This window comes from Phallusia mammillata, chromosome 2, assembly GCF_965637545.1.
Source record: "Phallusia mammillata chromosome 2, kaPhaMamm4.hap1.1, whole genome shotgun sequence".
NCBI classification, from domain to species: Eukaryota; Metazoa; Chordata; class Ascidiacea; order Phlebobranchia; family Ascidiidae; genus Phallusia; species Phallusia mammillata.
Genome location: NC_137253.1, coordinates 693,543 through 712,597, shown reverse-complemented (window position 1 = coordinate 712,597; position 19,055 = coordinate 693,543). Strand labels below are relative to the sequence as shown.

At 40.0% G+C, this 19,055-nt stretch overlaps 2 protein-coding genes and 1 long non-coding RNA gene across 6 annotated transcripts; 2 read left to right on the top strand and 1 right to left on the bottom strand.

Annotated features, from left to right (window-relative positions):
- Positions 1-2,202: 2,202 nt before the first annotated feature.
- Positions 2,203-6,658, top strand: LOC145215524 (uncharacterized). The gene is made up of 3 exons (XM_080084219.1): positions 2,203-2,887; positions 2,986-5,651; positions 5,714-6,658. Exons 1-3 carry the CDS (start codon positions 2,203-2,205, stop codon positions 6,656-6,658), a joined length of 4,296 nt encoding a protein of 1,431 aa, XP_079940345.1.
- A 2,938-nt stretch (positions 6,659-9,596) lies between these two features.
- Positions 9,597-12,551, top strand: LOC145213673 (uncharacterized). 4 transcript variants are annotated; one of them, XR_013856873.1, is made up of 5 exons: positions 9,597-9,758; positions 9,874-9,984; positions 10,625-10,757; positions 11,177-11,309; positions 11,555-12,551. It is a non-coding gene; the product is annotated as an uncharacterized LOC145213673 (long non-coding RNA). The 4 variants fall into 4 exon arrangements; XR_013856875.1 differs by lacking the exons at positions 9,597-9,758; positions 9,874-9,984 and adding an exon at positions 10,075-10,444 and having other exon boundaries at positions 11,555-11,652; positions 11,809-12,551; XR_013856874.1 differs by lacking the exons at positions 9,597-9,758; positions 9,874-9,984 and adding an exon at positions 10,102-10,450.
- Positions 11,644-18,255, bottom strand: LOC145213672 (uncharacterized). The gene is made up of 8 exons (XM_080082040.1): positions 18,055-18,255; positions 17,135-17,997; positions 16,949-17,068; positions 16,747-16,857; positions 16,488-16,646; positions 16,338-16,409; positions 15,565-15,666; positions 11,644-12,578 (listed from the first exon to the last, which is right to left on the bottom strand). Coding segments are annotated over exons 1-8 (2,190 nt in total). The 5' UTR covers positions 18,057-18,255; the 3' UTR covers positions 11,644-11,817.
- Positions 18,256-19,055: the final 800 nt, after the last annotated feature.

Here is a 19,055-nt window from a genome sequence, read left to right as displayed (position 1 = left end):
ATATTTAACAGTGTCCTATACATAACAGCTACTGTTGGTTTGAGTCACAGATTTCAGACAAGCATATATCTAACTTTTGTCAAGCTATACAAAATACTCATTTTTTGTTATTGAACTTGGAAAGTTGCTTGCTTAGAGCCACCCAGAATGAGCAAGAGACCCTAAAACATTACAAATGGTGGTACAACACAGTTCCAACTATTTCTAGTGAATAGGCGGTAAGCTATTAAACATGTTCATAGTATGTCTTATAATACCAATGTATGGACCTCAATAACATAGAATCAGAATTCGATAATAAAACATATCCCTTAGTAGTTTACCTGCCATTATCACAAAACCAAAAGATGCAAACAATAACTTCCCCCTCCAAGTATACATTCGGCTCATCTCATCCAGTTTGCGCAAAGCAGATTCAAAAATCTTGTTTTGTTCAACAACTTTTTGTTGTTTTGAATCTGGCAACTTTGCGTTGTTTGAAGAAAATCTGATTTGTTGCAAGTTACATCGCGAAAGAAAATTCATTTTGCCCGCCGAAATCACAAGAAAAACATGCTTTACTGATTGAAACATTGTGCAGAAATGTTTCTATTTGTAAAAAACTTTGCTTTAACAAAAAATACAGTTTGCAGTTACGTTAAAAATGAGTTTCCTAGAAAAGTTTGATGACAAAGTGCATGGACTTAAAAGTTTTAAAATTTGAAAATTGCCATCAAATTTAAAACTTTTTGATGAAAAATGAATGTTATTTCCGTTTTTTTACAAGATTTTCGCTTTTTTTGTTATTGCACTATATTTTACAAGTAAAAATGCTTATTTTCTTTTTACAAATCCGTTTCAGCAAAGTTTCACAAAAGATCAAGCATGTGGCTTTACAATCTTAAGGTTGAGGGTTCCAGTCCCATCCCAATTTTTAGGCTTTTGCGAATTTGAGCTAAAAGATGTGTAACGGACAGTAACGCTCCCCAATAGCAAGAACTTTTCCCGCCGTTGTAACCCGTGACCTATACGTTTATTGTGACGACATAACTGCCAACTTTATGTGCGTCCTGCTTTCTCGGTTTTTTGTCTCTGCACGTGTAGCCCAGTCATTGTTTCAGCAGTATCTAAACCTGTGGTGTTGTATTGAACTTTGCTGAGGTGGATAATGTTATGTTATATAAGGTAAATTGTTTGGACTGTTTGTAATTGTGACGTTTTGATTCTATTTGATTAAGGTGGTCAAAAATCCGTTTTAAATCACTGAAAATAAAGTGCATATGAAACCGGCTATCTTATTCTGCCAGTCAAGAGACTGAAAGGTAGAATTAGCACACTGCTTGAATTCTACATCATTTAAAACGGTTTTGCTTTGCTGTGGCAATAGTCCTTAGAGAAATGTCTGATGAGAGAGAAAATGTTCCTTCTACATCGCAGGAACTGTTTGACGTGATTGATGTTGTTAGGCAAGAACCGGCTAATGAAGGCGTCCAATCTGTTAAAGGTTCTGTGCGAAGTGTCAAGAGCACTGCCAGCGCGCGTGCTCGCCGTGAAGCCGAAGCTGCAGCATTGAGGCTGGAACAACTTAAACGGCGATGTGCTCTCAGGTCCAAGGCGTTGGACATGGAACTGAGAGCCAGAAAACAAAATTTGGACACGGAACTGGAAGCCAGAAAACAAAATCTGGAAATAGAGTTAGACAAAGCACAAGAAGAATTCGAGTTGGCCGAGTTTGCTGCTGATACAGCAAGCGAGTTTGACTCATGTAAGTCTTCACATGGATGGGATCATACCCCGATCAAAAGGCCTAACCCTGTAGTGCTAGTGGAACACGCAAAAGTTTCTGCAAAGGCACAGGACTACAATCAGGAAGTAACGCCTAACATTTATAAGCATACAAAGGCGTTAACGCGTGCCCAAAATGAACAACCATCGAAAGCTATTTCAGAACGAACAACGAATGTGAACTCGACAGACAAACCACTTGCGCCAGCCAAGTCACAGGTTTCTGTCGGGCCTTCTCGAGTCCTCACAGCGAAGGCAGAGGGATTCGGTCCTGTGGTTGCCACCTGCGCATAAGCCACTGGGGCCGGCACATTGCAAAAGGAGCATCAATATGCAGCAATAAAACCTTGCCCTCATGGTCCACCGCCGACCACTGAGAATTGGTATGTAATTGCAGAAACTATAAAACAAGGTTTCAATTTACCGAAACTGTCATTGATGAAGTACGACGGCGACCCTATTAACTATCACAAGTTTATGAACGACTTCGTTCGGCAGATAAACAAGGCGTATTTATCTGATGCTGAGAAACTGGGATATCTCTGTGAATTTTGCACTGAAAATGCTCTGACCAACATTTTGGAATGCAAAAGCATGCCTCCCGAATTAGGATACAGGGAGGCATTGGATATACTCCACAGGAGACATGGGAGATTAGACCTTGTAGTAAGAGCGCATATGGACAGATTGACGCAACGCCCACAATTAAAGGATAGCGACTTCCAAGGCTTGCGGCAGTTTCGTGCACAAGCTGCAGAAAGTTACAAGTTATTCAGTCAGTGGGACTGTAAATACACGCTCGATCTGCCTCAAAATGTTGAGGCCGTTGTTCAGCGCTTGCCGCAGAGGGCAATTAGACGGTTCATCACTAAATCATCCGAACTTCGTTTACGAAATCAACCTGTGACTTTTCAAACTTTGCTGGATCTTTTGGAATTGTTGGTAGAGGATACACTCTCGCCAATGATGAGGTTTATTTCCGACGAGGAACGTAAGTCAAAGAGCCAAGTTACCAATAAAGGCAAGTTCCCGGGTCGAGTCGCAGCTACATACTCGGCAGTGTCCGGTGAAGACTCATTTGTGAATCACGATCTACCGGGACGGACCCTTACATGCCCCCAATGTGGGTCGTCACATTTTCTGTGGAAATGTGAGGCCTTTAAGAGCCTACCGGTAAGCATTGTGCGGGCGAATGTACATCCAATTATGTGTGTCATGTAGACGGTTGTGGGAAAAGGCACCACACGCTACTGCATTGGGCGCAACCTTCCAGCCCATCAGAGCAATCTTCTTGCGCTTCAGCGGGAGTTAACAGATCCGCCCTGCCTGGAATATCCGCTGCTACTCTGCGAACTCACTCTGTGCGACTTAAGGTCGTGCCAGTTACCGTCTTGGATAAAGATTGTAAACCCCATTTCACACATGCCTTTCTTGACGACGGGTCAGACACGTCATTGTGCTCTGCAGCATTGGCAAAGAAACTGGGACTAAGCAGTGTTGAAGACAACTTGACAATTACTACCGTAAACGGAACGCAGACATTGCGCAGTCGAAAAGTTTCGCTATCCGTGCAAGGCCTGAACGATGGCTCATGTTTTTTGTTGAAGGATGTTAGGGTCGTTCCCAAGTTACCCAACCTACAAGGCAGCATTCCTACTGTGGATGATATAAAGCGGTATCCGCACATTCGGGATCTCAAGTTCTCTACAATAAACTGTCCGAATGTCGACTTGCTCGTCGCAGCCGATGTTTACGAGGCTCACGAGCAACATGAGGCTGTACGTGGATCTCGTGGCGATCCCATTGCTATTCGCACTGGTTTGGGTTGGTGTTTGTTTGGCCCAGGGAAAATGCAGGACACTGAGAACGCGAACGTAAATCACATACACGCTGACACAAAGCTACATTATCAATTGGAGCAATTATACAGTACTGAGTTTCAAGATAAACGTTCAAGTGACCTAGGACTTTCACTTAATGACAAACGAGCTCTTTCAATCATGAAAAACAGTGTCATTAAAGTGAATGGACATTACCAGATAGCCTTGCCTTGGAAATCGCCTGAACCCATTCTGCCCTACAACAGGAGCTTGGCAGAACGACGCTTGTCACACTTAAAGGAATTGCTTGAAAGGTACACAGAAAAGATGCAGGATTACTTGACACAAGGATTTGCTCGAAAGATTCCCCCAGATAGCTTGCCATGTACAAAGCAAACATGGTACATTCCACATCACGCGACGGGTGGCAAATTCCGAATCGTTTTTGATTGTGCCGCTTCCTACAAACGAACTTCCTTGAACGACAAGTTGCTGCAAGGGCCTGACCTTACCAACAGCCTTGTCGGAGTGCTATTACGCTTTCGCCAAGAAATGATTGCCCTTGCCGCTGACATAAAGGGCATGTTTCACCAGGTTAGGGTTTTGCCCGAGGACTGTGATTCACTTCGATTTCTGTGGTGGCCGAACGGGGATACAAGTCTGCCGCCAGTGGACCATCAAATGTTGGTACATTTGTTTGGTGCCACATCATCGCCTAGTTGCGCGAGCTTCGCGCTGCGTAAGGCTGCGCTCGACCAGAACGGCATGTTTTCGCATGATGCTATTGAGACCATTTTGAAAATTTTTTATGTCGACGACTGCCTCAAATCAGCGTCGTCAGTTACGCAAGCCACTGCGCTAATCAGGGACATAACCGAGGTTTTGCGTGAGGGAGGATTTCACCTGACGAAATTTCTTAGCAACTCGACAGCAGACTTGACTGATCATTCCCGTCGCGGAATGCTCTCAATGATCAGTCAAGTCTACGACCCACTTGGATTTATCCAACCCTTTATGCTTCCTATGAAACGGCTAATGCAGTCTCTTTGCAACCAGAAGCTTGATTGGGACGATCCACTGCCCGAAAGTGCAGTTGAGCATTGGAATCTTTGGTTGGACCACGCACCTTTATTAAAAAACGTTTCTATACCGCGTTGCTACAAACCTCCCAATGCAGTCATCGTTTCAACACAGCTGCACTGTTTTGGCGACGCCTGCGAGACCGGGTTCGGTACGGTGTGTTATCTTCGCTTTGTTGACTCAAACGGGAATATTCACTGTTCGTTGGTGCTTGGAAAATCTCGTGTGACCCCTTTAAAACCTGTCACAATACCGCGACTGGAACTCGTCGCTGCTGTAACTACAGTTAAATTAGGGACAATGATTGTTCAAGAATTGGACTATGACGTAGACAATGTGTTGTTTTGGTCTGACTCGACAACTGTGCTGCACTACATACACAATACTGCTGGTCGTTTTCAGACCTTTGTTGCGAAGCGCCTCGCTATAATTCATGAGCATTCGCGGCCATCACAATGGCGACATGTTGGAAGCAAAGATAACCCTGCGGACATTGCTTCGCGTGGACTAATGCCCAACGAATTTGTTAAAGCCAGACCAGATTTTTTATGGGACTGTCAGGATTCCTGGCCCGATCAGCCGGCCGTATTTTCTGTAGCTGATACAGACCTCGAAATAAAGTCACATACTGTATGCACTACAAAGATGACTGCCAATGAAACGCCACTGCAACAGCTGTTGCAGCGTTTTTCTTCGTGGAATAAACTGCAAAAATCTATCGCTTGGTTGGGCCGATTTAAGGACTGTATGCTTTGGAAATATGCCAAGAATAGGTCTACGGATGCACCAAGATTTAACCCGGTAGTACTGACTGTACAAGAGTTGGAAAATGCGTCAAAATTTATTGTACAGTTGGTACAACAAGAAGCGTTTCCCTCCGACCTTGCCTGCCTGCCGGAATGTAAAAGCTTTGAAGAGGCAATGCAGCATTGTTGCTCAACGAAATATCGTTCGTCGTTGTGCAAGCTGCGCCCTGTCTTGTCAACGGTATTATTTGCGTTGGAGGAAGACTGCGGAGGTCAGATGTATTTGAGCATCAAAAACACCAGATTATTTTGCCATACCGTCACCACGTGACGGACTTAATTATCAACCACTACCATCACACTGAAGGTCATTGTGGAACGTTACACGTGCTCGCGTCTGTGCGCGAGAAGTATTGGATAGTTAAAGGGCACTCAGCTGTGCGGCGTGTGGTTCGCCGATGCAAAGGTTGTAAACTACGCCACGCCAAGGCCGGATCACAGATCATGGGTGCTTTACCTAAGGAACGAATTACTCCTGGTAACCCACCATTCACCAGTGTGGGAGTTGATTACATGGGGCCTTTTCTGGTAAAGATAGGAAGGAGTCACGTCAAACGTTATGGTTGTGTATTCACCTGCATGTGTACCAGGGCTGTACACATTGAGGTGGCTCATTCGCTGGACACCTCTTCTTTCATTAATGCGTTTCGCAGGTTCTCCAGCAGAAGAGGATCTACTTCTGATGTTTTTAGTGACAACGGCACCAATTTCGTAGGTGCCGAACGTGAACTTCGTGAAGGCATGGCAAAATGGAATCAAACTGCTATTCATAGCCATCTGCGTCAAAGAGGGACAAACTGGCACTTTAATCCCCCGATTGCAAGCCACCAAGGTGGTGTCTGGGAGCGCGTCATCCGCTCTATTCGCCGAATTTTACAAGCAATCGTTGGCAATGCTTCGCTTACCGACGAGTCGTTGTGTACGTTGCTCGCAGAAGTTGAGCGCATTCTCAACAACCGACCGATAGCTGCCCTTAGTGATGATGTTCGGGATCTGCGAGCACTGACTCCCAACATGTTAATGATAGGAAAATTGGACTGTTCTCTTCCTCCGGACAAGTTCGCGACTGCCGACGGCTACCGGAGATCGTGGCGTACAGTCCAGTGGCTGGCAGATACGTTTTGGAAGAGGTGGCTTCGCGACTACCTGCCAATACTTCAGCTGCGCCAGAAATGGGTACCCAACTAAAAACTTTGGGGTTGGTGACCTGGTTTTGGTCGTGGACGAAATGAATCCGCGGGGTGCCTGGCCAAAGGGCATTGTCGAAGAGGTGTACCCTGATGGTGAAGGAGCTGTCAGAAGTGTTCGCGTTCGCACTGCGAGGGCTGTATATACGCGCGATATTCGCAAGTTGTGCTTACTTGAGGCAGCGTAACTTTGTTGTGTTTCGTTTCTGTCCTTATGTCGTTTTGTGTAAATAACTTCGTTTCCACGTTCGTTATTTAGGGGCCGGTATGTAACGGACAGTAACGCTCCCCAATAGCAAGAACTTTTCCCGCCGTTGTAACCCGTGACCTATACGTTCATTGTGACGACATAACTGCCAACTTTATGTGCGTCCTGCTTTCTCGGTTTTTTGTCTCTGCGCGTGTAGCCCAGTCATTGTTTCAGCAGTATCTAAACCTGTGGTGTTGTATTAAACTTTGCTGAGGTGGATAGTTTTATGTTATATAAGGTAAATTGTTTGGACTGTTTGTAATTGTGACGTTTTGATTCTATTTAAATAAGGTGGTCAAAAATCCGTTTTAAATCACTGAAAATAAAGTGCATCTGAAACCGGCTATCTTATTCTGCCAGTCAAGAGACTGAAAGGTAGAATTAGCACACTGCTTGAATTCTACAAGATGTCAACGCCGAAAAATTAAAACACATGATTATTGTTTGGCTAAACAGGCTGGCGTCGGTTTAACAATCAATCTTACGAACCAAATTTTCCCAAGCTTTCGTATAATTCGCCAAATCATAAAAATTACTTCTAATACAAATAATTATGAAGAAATTACAAAATTTGCTTTGCACTTTTATACATTTCCAGCTCTGATGCACGTTGCTTGCTGGGGATTTCCCGCAATAACAACTGTTAAACTACAAACTATAGAAAACATATCACATACTGGATATAGTAACTAGTAAGGTACCCGGAGTTAAGTATTTCGCTTGGTGAACAAACACGTAGCGAGACAATTCCACTTAAACAATCACCAAGCTGGAAATAGCTGCGCAACGTTGAAACGTTATGGTCTCCATCACATAATATGGAGCTAAACGCCCTGCAGCCACACAGTATTGTAAAGGCGTACAGACAACAGAGGTCTACACAAGCCGCAGTTTGAAAAAAATTGCCGGAGTTTGCGTTAATTAGATCAGCCGGAGCAGGAGTCGAACAGGAATTAAAAAACAAAACAGACCTTATACACCTCAGGTACCTATAAATAACTTGTTCCACAGTCAGCCTGCCCTGACTGCAGCGTCCCAATGTCGTAAACAAACTATTTTATAAGTTTTTCTTGATGACACAAAAGCTATCAGACAAAATTGACCACGTACTTCCAACTTTGCAGCCTGCAATTTCTTCCAGTACACGCGTTCTTTGCTCCGGTCGCGTTTTGTGTAACTGCCACACAGATTAATTGACATTTTTGACTTGATTAGTTTGTATTAACTGCTGTTTAGAGAAGTTTTTGGTCGGTGAGCTATATGGTTTAAACCGCCATAAAGGTGCCAGACATGAGAACAGAACGTTAGGGTTTTATGTTTGTTCCCCTTGCGTTTACTGTTTTATGTGCACACTTGCCACGATGATTTATGCTTTTTACCTGTTTGTATGAAATAGTCTGAATATTCAACTGATAACAAGCAATTCCATTGCCTTTTTTAATTATATCTGCGGGAGATTCCTTAAGTAACAAAAGTGTTTCATAAAAGGAGAGTATTAGATAAACTTTAAGATAGGTTTAAAATACGAGATTTTCGAGTTTATCGTAGAGAGTTAAGTTGGGGTTCTTTGCATAGATACTACATCTATGTAGTATCTATGCTCTTTGTCGCTGTTTTGCAGGGTTGGGTAACGAGTCCTCTCAGTCGAGTCACCAGTCAAGTCAGTAGAGGTTCGAGTCAAGGCAAGTCCCAAAAAGTTTTTGCAAAAAAGGTTAAAGGTTTAGATAGTTAATCTATTTGAATGGTTTATCGCGACTTTTTTACATTAAAAACGGACACCGCTTCATTACAGTAAACATATCCCATCAAAGTCCCTTTCTTAGAGTAGGGTCAACTTTCATCAAACACGTTAATTGACACTCCATTAAAATAGCGTGGAAAAGAACGTCAATCTTCAAAGTTCAAAGGAGTTTTTCAAAACCAAAAAATCATATTTTATGGCATGCGCTAGAGCGTTTGTTCAGTAATATAAGCACTTAAAAGCGAGTACTTGGCCTTGCGCGTACTGCATTCGATTATCTTAACCCAAGCAATAAGTACAACGTCTAATGCCAGCGTAAGAATGTTTGTTCATGTAGCAGCGACTTCGTTACGTTAAAATTAAGCAAAAATAACTTTGCATAGCACAGTAAGTTGCTGCTATTGTTTGGTTCAAACCAACTGAACACGTTATTAATTAAAAGAAATTTCCGTTTTGTTGGTGAAATAAAGAGTCCGAGTCCGAGTCACTACTAAGACGAGTCCGAGTCCGAGTCCGAGTCCGAGTCCGAGTCCGAGTCCGAGTCCGAGTCCGAGTCCGAGTCCGAGTCACTACTAAGACGAGTCCAAGTCAAGTCGAGTCTTTTCACAACTGAGACTCGAGTCAAGTCAAGTCTTTAAAAAAGGTGACTCGAGTCTCCCCATCACTGCTGTTTTGTTTGTTGTAAATTAGAACTCGAAGATGATTCGTTTGCTTATATAGGCTTTGTCAGTTCAAGATTCAGCCCTTTTCGTACAAATAAACGTAAATACATTTTTGGAATCAGATACGCGAAGTGTTATCAACATCTCAGCTGCTGTTTTACGAACCGCTGATCGGGTCCGGTTCCCTCATCCGCCTTTTCTTGTTGGAATCTTGCTGAGTGGAAATGTTTAAAAATGATACAGTACTTTTTGTCAAAGTGCGCAGCTAATAATTATTTGTTTTACAGGCACTGAGAAATTCACAACTGAAGTTTTAAACCATTGCAAAAAAATAAACATAAATAATAAATCCCATGATTGATTATTGGAATTGTGATGTCAGCACAAGTACTATTGTGTCATTGTGATGTCATAGACAAACTGCACACAATGTGCGCTGTGGATTGAGGTAAGTATTTTTCTTTTTCTCGGGTCGCTATCAAAGCATATCATGACACCACACTTTCACAGCATGATTTACTTCATAATTCTTCCCTGTCTACATTAAATATTATTTTTATTAGGAAAAGAGATAAGTTAATTTAAAGATGATTTCAACTTGAAAAGTCAAAATTCGTGATTACCATCTGAAGGAGACATCTTGTTTGTGAGAAACCTTGTTGTGAGAAACAGAAGTAAGTTGTAATGGATGCCCTTGGAATATTATAATGTATATACTGACACATCAGTTTGTGAACAATAACGATGCTGTAGTGGCTGACATCCAAAAGCATTAGATTTAACATTATAAACTTCTAAAACTACCTAATGCCATAAGTCAATAAACTGCAGCATATTTCTGAGCAGCCTAAACCTGATGGTTGCTCGGGATTGTGTGTCGGGGATTAGGCCGTCACAGATTCCTTTGCCTTTGTTATTGTATAAATCATACTTGAGTCAGGAAACAGCGGTGTGCCTGCCAATGTGATTAAGTGTCCTCTGTTAATTTGGTACCACGTGTTTTGCGCTATATAAGCTTTTGCATTTTTGTTTAATAAAACACACTGAATATGCACTGGACACTGTAAACACACTGGCATCAGTCTACGATCTTGACTGGCCATGTTCTTAACCTTAACGGCCGCCCCCAACAATGTAAATGTTTGTTTGTATGAGATTAGTTTGCTTGTTTTACTTTACACCAGAAATTATTCAGATTCAGTTTTAAAAATTTTCTGTAAACATAAAGTTGTCCATCTTAAATACTTGATGCTTAGAAACTTCAAATACATGATCTTTCCTCTTGGTTTATCTAATTTATTTTTGCTGTGGCAGAAGCTCCAGGTCCGCAGCAATAAAAACAAATGGAATTAAACGAAGCTTCATCTTATGTGGAAGGAATTTTATGAAACAAGTGAGAAAATCTTCCTGGTGGAAAAAATAATCAAAGCAAGATGATTTAAAACAGGTTTGTTTTGACTATTCTCAGAAAATAAAAATATATGTTTTGTTTTAATTCCTAATTCCTGTTTTTAATTTAATCTCAATGACAAAAAATGATTTGAACTGCTTTTTTAATAAATATTTTAGTGTTACAACAGTGCTTGTAAAAACTACCAAATAATTTGTGTGAGCAAAACTCAAAAAATTTTTGTGTTTTCCCCTATATGTATCCCCTGAATTATTTTGCACACAAACTGACATATATGAAGCTGTAAGGCGTAACAATGGGTTGGACAACTTGTGTTTTATAAATACTTTGGGTTTGTTGAATTCCGAATTATTACCTTGCTAATGTTGTTGACAAGAATAAGTAACTGCTGGTTTTGTTTCTAAGATTATTAATGGACCAGAACCAAGATTTTAATTTCAATTTTTCATTTCCAGAGTTCATGGAAAAATTGGTGATAATTGTGATCATATTCAGACTAACAATTATCGAGAGTTGCAGTTTACTTGTGGAAACTTGTTGGTTTGAAAATGTACAGATGGTTGTGTTTGGTCGGTGTAACTTTGCAAGGTTTGTTGTTTTGTGATACTTAGCATATGGGGATCAATTCTAACACTAATTTAAAATTCAAAAGATACAACATACGTCTAAAACTAGTTTCAAAACATTTTTACCGCATTATATCTGTTCTCCATTTTTTTACTGGCATGGACGCCCCATTATTGTAAGTTCATTTAATTTTTTGTCTTCGATCTTTGAAACCTACAACTTTCTCACTGCTAATAAACTCCACAATCTAATTCTTTGTTTTTCAGATTTTCTTTTTGGAAATCGTTGTTTGTGGGTTTGTGACAAATACCCTAAAAAGTTTGTGAAAATCAGGAATTTTGAAATTTCATCAACATTTTAAGCAGTAAGTTTTATTTTTACATTTGTACAAATAATCGTCACTAAAATACAGAGATTGTGCACAAAGTCAAGAAAAAAATGAAACAAAGTTTATTTACAATGAAAATGTGAATTTGTTTCACAATAATTTTGTCACTGACAAAAACTTTTTGTTTTGCAGCAAACTTAATCACTTGTTTAACTTTGCTTTGTTTATTTGCAAATTCTTCTCACTCTTTGCAATCTTTTCTCCTCGTTTTTCCTCAGTTAAATCCTCCGCTGTTTTGTAAACTTCGATTGCTTTTGTGTAATATTCGATTGCTTCTTTGAATCGTGAAGTTTCACCGCAAACAACACCAAGATTGTTCAACAAAGAGCCGTAGATTCCATACTTTGAACTTTCATTCCCGAACTTTGTTTCCATAAGTTCAAGTCCAAGTTTTATTGTTGTTTCCATTGATGCCAAATCCCCGATGTAACTTTGACTCCCTTCAATGTTATGCAAACACCAAACCTCCCCTTCACATCGAATTTCTTCGTTTATTTGAAGGTCGCGGATTTGCTGAGTCATGTCACGCATCAGTGGGATCACGTGATTGCGCACGATTTCTCCGTTTCTTAACTTCGAAAATAAATTAGAATTTTGCATCAAAAGTTGGATTGTTTTTTGAATTTCCCACGCACAATTCGCTACACTTCTCGCTACAGCGGAGTCGGGATTTTTCTTTACATAGAAATCTGCGGCTATGCTGGAAAACAAAATGGCTTCCAAATATTTTCCTTCATTTTGATATTTTGTGGCTTCGGCTTCCAAGTCTTCTGCAGTGACCACTAGTTGACTTTCAAATGACCTTGAAAGTTGTTGTTTTGTCGTTTTTGCTTCGTCATACTTTTTCGTGTTTAATAAATCAACATATTTTTGTACGAGTTGATTGAAGTCGTCACCTTCATCTAAAAATAAATTAAAGAGTTGTTTTTATAAAAATAATGAAGTTTCGAACTAAATAAAATTAAAAAAAAAATCAAAAAAAAGGTTGCGGAAAAAAAAAGATAGGTGGCGTAAAGAGCGAAATTATTAGAATAGTTGTGAATCAGGGGTAGGGCTTGGGACTGAAGTTAATTTTCTATCAGTTTTTTACAAGATCTCATCCCAAACCAAACAGCTTTAATTAACTGTCAGAATTTGAACAGTTATTTATTTAAGATAATTCATTATTATTATTATGTTCTTTTTTTTAAATTAAATTACAAAAACTTGATGTTATTGTTGTCGAAGAAAGATTTTGATGCGTCACAATGCTATTATTATTATAGTTAAAAGAACAATTTGACGTTTTAATGTTCACTGCATCTTATGTAATAATTACCACATTAGTCCTACCATTTACGATACATGTATTTGATGTAAATTAGTGAACTAATTTTAAGTGCGTCCCTGCTATTACACCAGGGAGTCAAACTGTTTGTGATATGTGTTCAGGTAGGATTGAAAGAGCTACTAATACAGGAACTCACATCACAGACCAGTTAATTTCCGACACGTGGCGCAACGGAGCATTGGCGTTTGCAATGGCAATAATTGCTGGCTTAGAAATTTACCACGCGAGTTCCTGTATTAGTTGCTCTACCAGTTCGATTTGGGTTTAATGTCTATTGTTTTTTAGGTATTATGGTTTTTACAAACTTTATTATTTTACGGGTTTATTTCCTGTGTAAAAACATACAACCTTATACCGGTAAACACATGAACTGGCTGTTGTTGGAAAACATACAACCACTAAATTACTGCATATCGCAGCAGAGTAGCAAAACCAACTTAAAATAAAACGGTCGCAGTTTAACGAACGAAATAGTCAATTTAAAACGGCAAGAAATTGTTTGGTTGTCCATGGAAATGCGCTCAAGTCTAAAACAGGAACCTTTTTCAAAATACCTAAAAAAAATCACTCGACTGATTTGACTAAAACTTTAAACAGCAAACAATAAGAATTATATTTAACAATTTCAACAAAGTTGTCTGTTTGCGATGTTGGCAGAATGTTCTAAAAACGAGACGACCTGGCGTAAATCCGCTAAAATGAATAAAAGTGGAATTGAAAGTGAAAAATAAATTCGGGCCGCCGCTACTTTATAGCTGATATTGGTTTTGATTCGCTGCATGCAAAGTGTTGCCTAACCCCGCTCTAATGAAATGCCTGAAATGTGACAAACCCTTATTTGAAGACTAGATTTTGGCATTTGTCTGTGGTTAGATGTTTCGACGCCAACAGTTTGTCTGGTTGCGACAAAAAGTCCTATTTTCATTCCAAAGATAAAAAAATACAGTTTAAATAAATGATGTTTTACTTAAACGTGAGGATTAGCACTGGATTTTGGAAAGGAATGGCACTGGAATGCTTTTGTAAAATAAGTTTTGTAAACCAGAAACTTAGAGAAATTGAGTCGTCAGATTCACAAAAATGGCTTTTAAATGATTATTACGTGTCTATTTGTGATTGGTTTACCTGCAGTTTGCTGTGGTAATGTGATGCTGGAATGAGCGATTTCCTTTCGTGGTGCAGTGGGACGTTTCTCATCACCTTGTCTAACTGGAGCTAAACAATAGTCAAAAAGACATTTCCAAAGTGACTCTTTCAATAAAGAAACCCGGCTTCTGGGACTTCCCCTTATTGATAAGTGGAAGGAAATACTTTATTCGCTCGATTTTGTTTTTTTTAACCAACTTTAAAATCATACCAGGGCGGGTAGCTGATTAAAGGCGCAAAAATCTTGCCATGAAAACGGTCATGCATGAATGGTAGCACGTGGTTCGCATCAACTGAACCATGGTATACGGTTGCCATGACACCCTCCAAAAACAAAATGGCGGTTTGCATAGCGCTAAGCTCGAGTGGTAACGGTGATTTTGCAAAAAATATGCATTCAGAATCATAATTTAAACAATGGTAAAAGTTTACCGGTTGCAAACAAGTTTGCAGACACAGAGTTGTAAGTCGGGCCGAGTTCTGGTTGGGTACTTTTGGGGTTCTAGCCGGGTTGAGGCCTGTGTTTCTTCCAGAAAACTTGCCCAACTTTACATTGTGTCAGTATTGTTTTGAATAAATTTAACTAGCAGCCAGTTGCTGAACCTGACCTAATGTCAAACAGCCCTAAAACGCCTTGTTCGGGACCTATTGTATATTGTGTTTGTTGTCTTGGTTTTTCCTGAGGCTTCAAATATTGGCCTGCCAATCAAACTTTCGGGCCTTAACGGGCTTCTCAAAAACGATTCGGTATGGGCCGGATTTCGGACTTGTACTTTCACAATCGGGCCGGGTTCGAGCTCCAGTTTCAAGCCCGTTTACAACTCCGAATTTTGACTGACCTTCAGCGTTTATTGCATTCGAATATGGTCGCTTAAAAGTTCAAAAAATTTCAAGGTTTTGTTTTTTTGTGGAATTTTTATGTAAATGCTGATTATGAACTAGCTAGCTGTGGATAATTTTGGTTTATCCACCAGCTTTCCGCAGTTCCAGGCTGGTTTATTCGATAGAGCGTAGTTATACCTACATAAGCCTTTCTCATTTGCAAAAATGTACATAATAATTACGACCGTACATTGAGGACAAGTGTAAAAACTTGCAAGCTTTTCTGAAATGAGGTCTGAACCCGGTTTTTAAATAAAGGTCGACGCTGTTTCGTGTTCAAACTGAAAAGGTTCGCCGTAAAATGCCAGAAAAGTCGATCAATTATTGAAATCGAATCGTGTTTTGTTTTTATTTGGTAGCAAATTCCCTATTTCGCCATGCGGTGTATTGCAGCTAAATTTGCTACCTAAAAAAAGTAAAAACATTTTTTGCCTCCACTACATGGTGGTTTGCTGGGTGTGTTACATTAAATAGATAGATTTTACAACCTAAGAATTTTAAGATATTTCTTTCAAACCATCAAAACATACCTGGTGTTTCTTTTAAAGTTGGCTTTTTTTCTTTTTTGACTCCAAACAGCGTTTGAAGACTTCGTCTAAAACCAGAAGTTTTGCGGAAATTTGAGGCTCCACCTTTATAACAAAAGTATTCATATACATTTGTTGAGATGTTCGAACAATAAAGCATGTCGCTTTTTACTTTTATTTGGGTCTTTATTTTCACCATTAACTTTATGAACAGATCTGTGTATAGTGTTCTAAAGCAGTGGTTCCCAACCTATGGGTCGCGACCCAAAGTTGGGTCGCCTGACAATTCTGTTGGGTCGCCTGTTTTTGTGACAATAAGAGTATCTTTTTATTGAATTCGTTTTATTGCGTTATTTTTTATTTTCAAGGTTTTAAATTGTTGTAAAAATTATAACCCAATAATAATTTTGTGCCAACTTGGAAGGATACAAGTTAATTCTGTTTGTGACGTCATAAGGTATGTGTTAGCTCACTGTTGAGCGTTGTTTGGCTGATAATGATTTAAAACCAGCTCTCTAAAGTTCGGACCAAACGGAAATGTTTGGTCGAAAAAACAAATAATAGTTGATTGTGTTTTTGATTATCCAAACTGGTGCAGTAATTGCCTCATTTGCACACAAACATACAACCAAAATACTAAGAATGCATGTCCATGGGTCGCGAGAAACCACAAAACAAAATTTTGGAAAGTATTTGGGTCGCGTCCAAAAAAGGTTGGGAACCACTGTTCTAAGGTATTTACATCATTTTTACGTGTTTATTTGTGATTGGTTTACCTGCAGGTTGCTGTGATGATGTGCTGGAATGGGGAATTTCTTTGACCTGGGTTCTTATAGGTCTTGTTTGATCTAAGCACAACAAAAACTTTGAAAACGTTTTTGTTCAACTTTAGAAACTTTTCTTACCAAGGTGCTGTGATCTGCTACTGGTGGGAATTTCCCCTTGCTGAGAAGGAGATGAAACTTGCTCTTGTGCGCCCCCTGTTGGTTTACGCGGGTGTTGCTGTGGTGATTTGCTGGAATGGGAACTTTCCTCTGTAGATTCGGCGGAGCGTTGAACTCCGGTACTTGCAGAATCGCTGGAATCTAAACACAAAGATGACCTTAGAAAGCGCTTAGAACATGTTTGTTTTATATTCCACTAGTTGGCGCAAACACAGTCGATTAGGTTTTCAATTTCTTATACCCGGGTGCTGAGGTTGGGGGGTTTCCCTTGAAACTTCCACAGTTGATGTTTTTGGTTGTGTGATTTCTATGGATGTATTGACCTCCCTACTCTCTGTTCCTTCGATGGAATCTAAAAATGTAACACAAAATTATCGGTCACAATACAACTATCAGCATTATGTGGATAACTACAAGTTCCAACAAGTCAATGTATCTCATACCCGGCTGCTGTGACCTGCTACTGGTGGGAATTTCCCCTTGTTGAGACGAACCGTGCTCTTGTGCGTCCCCTGCTGGTTCGTTAGGTCGTTCCATTGTGCGACTAGATGTAGTAGACGGCACTGGAAAGTAAAACAGTTTGTTTTTAAAGAATACTTTCGTTTGCGGTGTTAAATATGTAGGTTTACCTTCAAAACGTCCAGTCCTTGGTGAGAAATAATGAAGCGGGACGCGTTGACTTTCGTTGATGGATGGTTGATTGATAACCATTTCCCTGGCAACACTTTCTACTTGAGAAAGTAGGTTTTCTGGGTTTTGCTTTTCCAACAGATTTTTTAATTCTTCTTTTATCTCAGTCATTGTGGGCCGTTTTGTGGGATCTTGATCCCAGCATCGCTTCATCAGTAGTTGGAGTTGCTCTGCAATTTCTCTGTCTTCACCGACCAAAGTTTGCATCCAATCCTGTATTTCTTGACAGTCCGGTCTTTTTCCGTTCTCGATTAGTCGTAACAGCTTTCTTCGTTGTTCGCCTTCCAGATGTGGATAAGGAGCTTCACGAGCAAGAGCCGAGAAAGTTATCATTCCGAAAGAATATACGTCATGTTTCGTCTTGGGTTTGGTGGCTGGGTCCTTCAGTTTTTCAGGCGCGGTGTAGTATGGAGTGTATTGAAGCCTTTCTTTCTTGGTTCGTGCCAAAGGATTCACAGTTGCCGAAGTACTGTGTGTTGCCAGTTCGGCGGAGCCAAAGTCGCCAACCTTGCATTGAAGCTTTTCAGTGAGCAAAATGTTTCCAGGTTTTAAGTCCTGATGAATTAAACGTTTGTCGGGCAAGTTGTGGCAGAAAGTTATTGCTGTTGCTATTTCGTGTAAAATGCGAACGCGCACAGCAAGGCCCAGTTCTTTGGATGTATCCATTAGTAAAGTTTCTAAATCTCCACCTTTGCAGTATTCCATCACAATTCCCATTGCAAAAGACCATTGGACGTAGCCGAAAATTCGAACGACATTTTTATGATCTGCTTTCAGCAAATGTTCCATTTCTTCTTGAAACCTTAAGAATATTTCGATAAATGTAGCTATTGTAGTTTTTGTATGTGACAAATCCTACATTTTCACAACCAGTGACTTTTTGTGCGTTGCACCAGCGACTGTAAATAATTTGATGGCAACCTCCTTCTTTAACTCATTGTGGTATCCAAATATAACATCCCCGAAACCTCCTGAACCGGCCTCAAACTTGTCAAGGTCACACGTGATGTCACGACAGTCCAATTTTCGTAGCTTTACGGAAACGAACAAATTATAAATCTTGAATATGTTTTCCTTTACAAATAAGCATAAATATAAACTTATCAGCCATCAAGGTATTTAGCCAACGATTCCCTATACTATAGGTTTGTTACAGTTGAGTAATTTCTTGCATATTATTACAATGTTCGCAAAATGCTAGCAACACAACCAAAGTTGTAAATTATCACAGTTTTACTTACTTCGTTTGTTGAAACCATTGTAAAAGTTATTACATGAAATGCTACTGAATATTTTCTCTACTTTTCTGCACTATTGATTTGCTGCAAACAACAAGAAACAGATTTTAATAAATCTTTCCTCTTGCACAAAATTCTGCCTGACAAATGATTTCTGTTACCGAGTGAAATCATTGTCATCAGTTTGAGTTCGACAAAGTTATACTTAAACTCTTTCACCCAGCAGTCGTTTGCAACAACCTTGTCTGTGTATATTGCCGAATTCCCCACCTGATAATGTGCAGCATATTTCCTGGAGTGAGTCGTACAGTTCGCTTCAAAAGCTTTTCATCATTACGTCTCGCATTCACTTCCTATCGATAAAACAAAGATACAAAACCACTTTCCAAGCCCCCGAGTTTCCTGCTGGTATGACGCGTACACTCAAGACACTTGTGCATTTGTGTGATTGCTTTTGATTAACCTTCGTTTAAGCCGAGTGCTTGCTGCTTGGTGAGACAACAACACAGCAAAAAGATAAACCAAATAGACAGAAAATAAACTTTTCGCGGTAGAGACCGGTTTCAGATGACATAAGCAGGCCTATCTTATCCCAAGCAACCGTAAAAAACGTTTTACAGAA

Coding starts and splice junctions, on each gene's coding strand:
- LOC145215524 (XM_080084219.1), top strand. CDS start 2,203: ATGAAGTACGACGGCGACCCTATTAACTATCACAAGTTTATGAACGAC. Junction 2,888..2,985: donor GACCCTTACATGCCCCCAAT/GTGGGTCGTCAC, acceptor TGTGTCATGTAG/ACGGTTGTGGGAAAAGGCAC. Junction 5,652..5,713: donor TGCGCCCTGTCTTGTCAACG/GTATTATTTGCG, acceptor CAAAAACACCAG/ATTATTTTGCCATACCGTCA.
- LOC145213672 (XM_080082040.1), bottom strand. Junction 16,410..16,487: donor GCAAGGGGAAATTCCCACCA/GTAGCAGATCAC, acceptor TGTTGTGCTTAG/ATCAAACAAGACCTATAAGA. Junction 12,579..15,564: donor AACTTTAAAAGAAACACCAG/GTATGTTTTGAT, acceptor ATTTATTTTTAG/ATGAAGGTGACGACTTCAAT.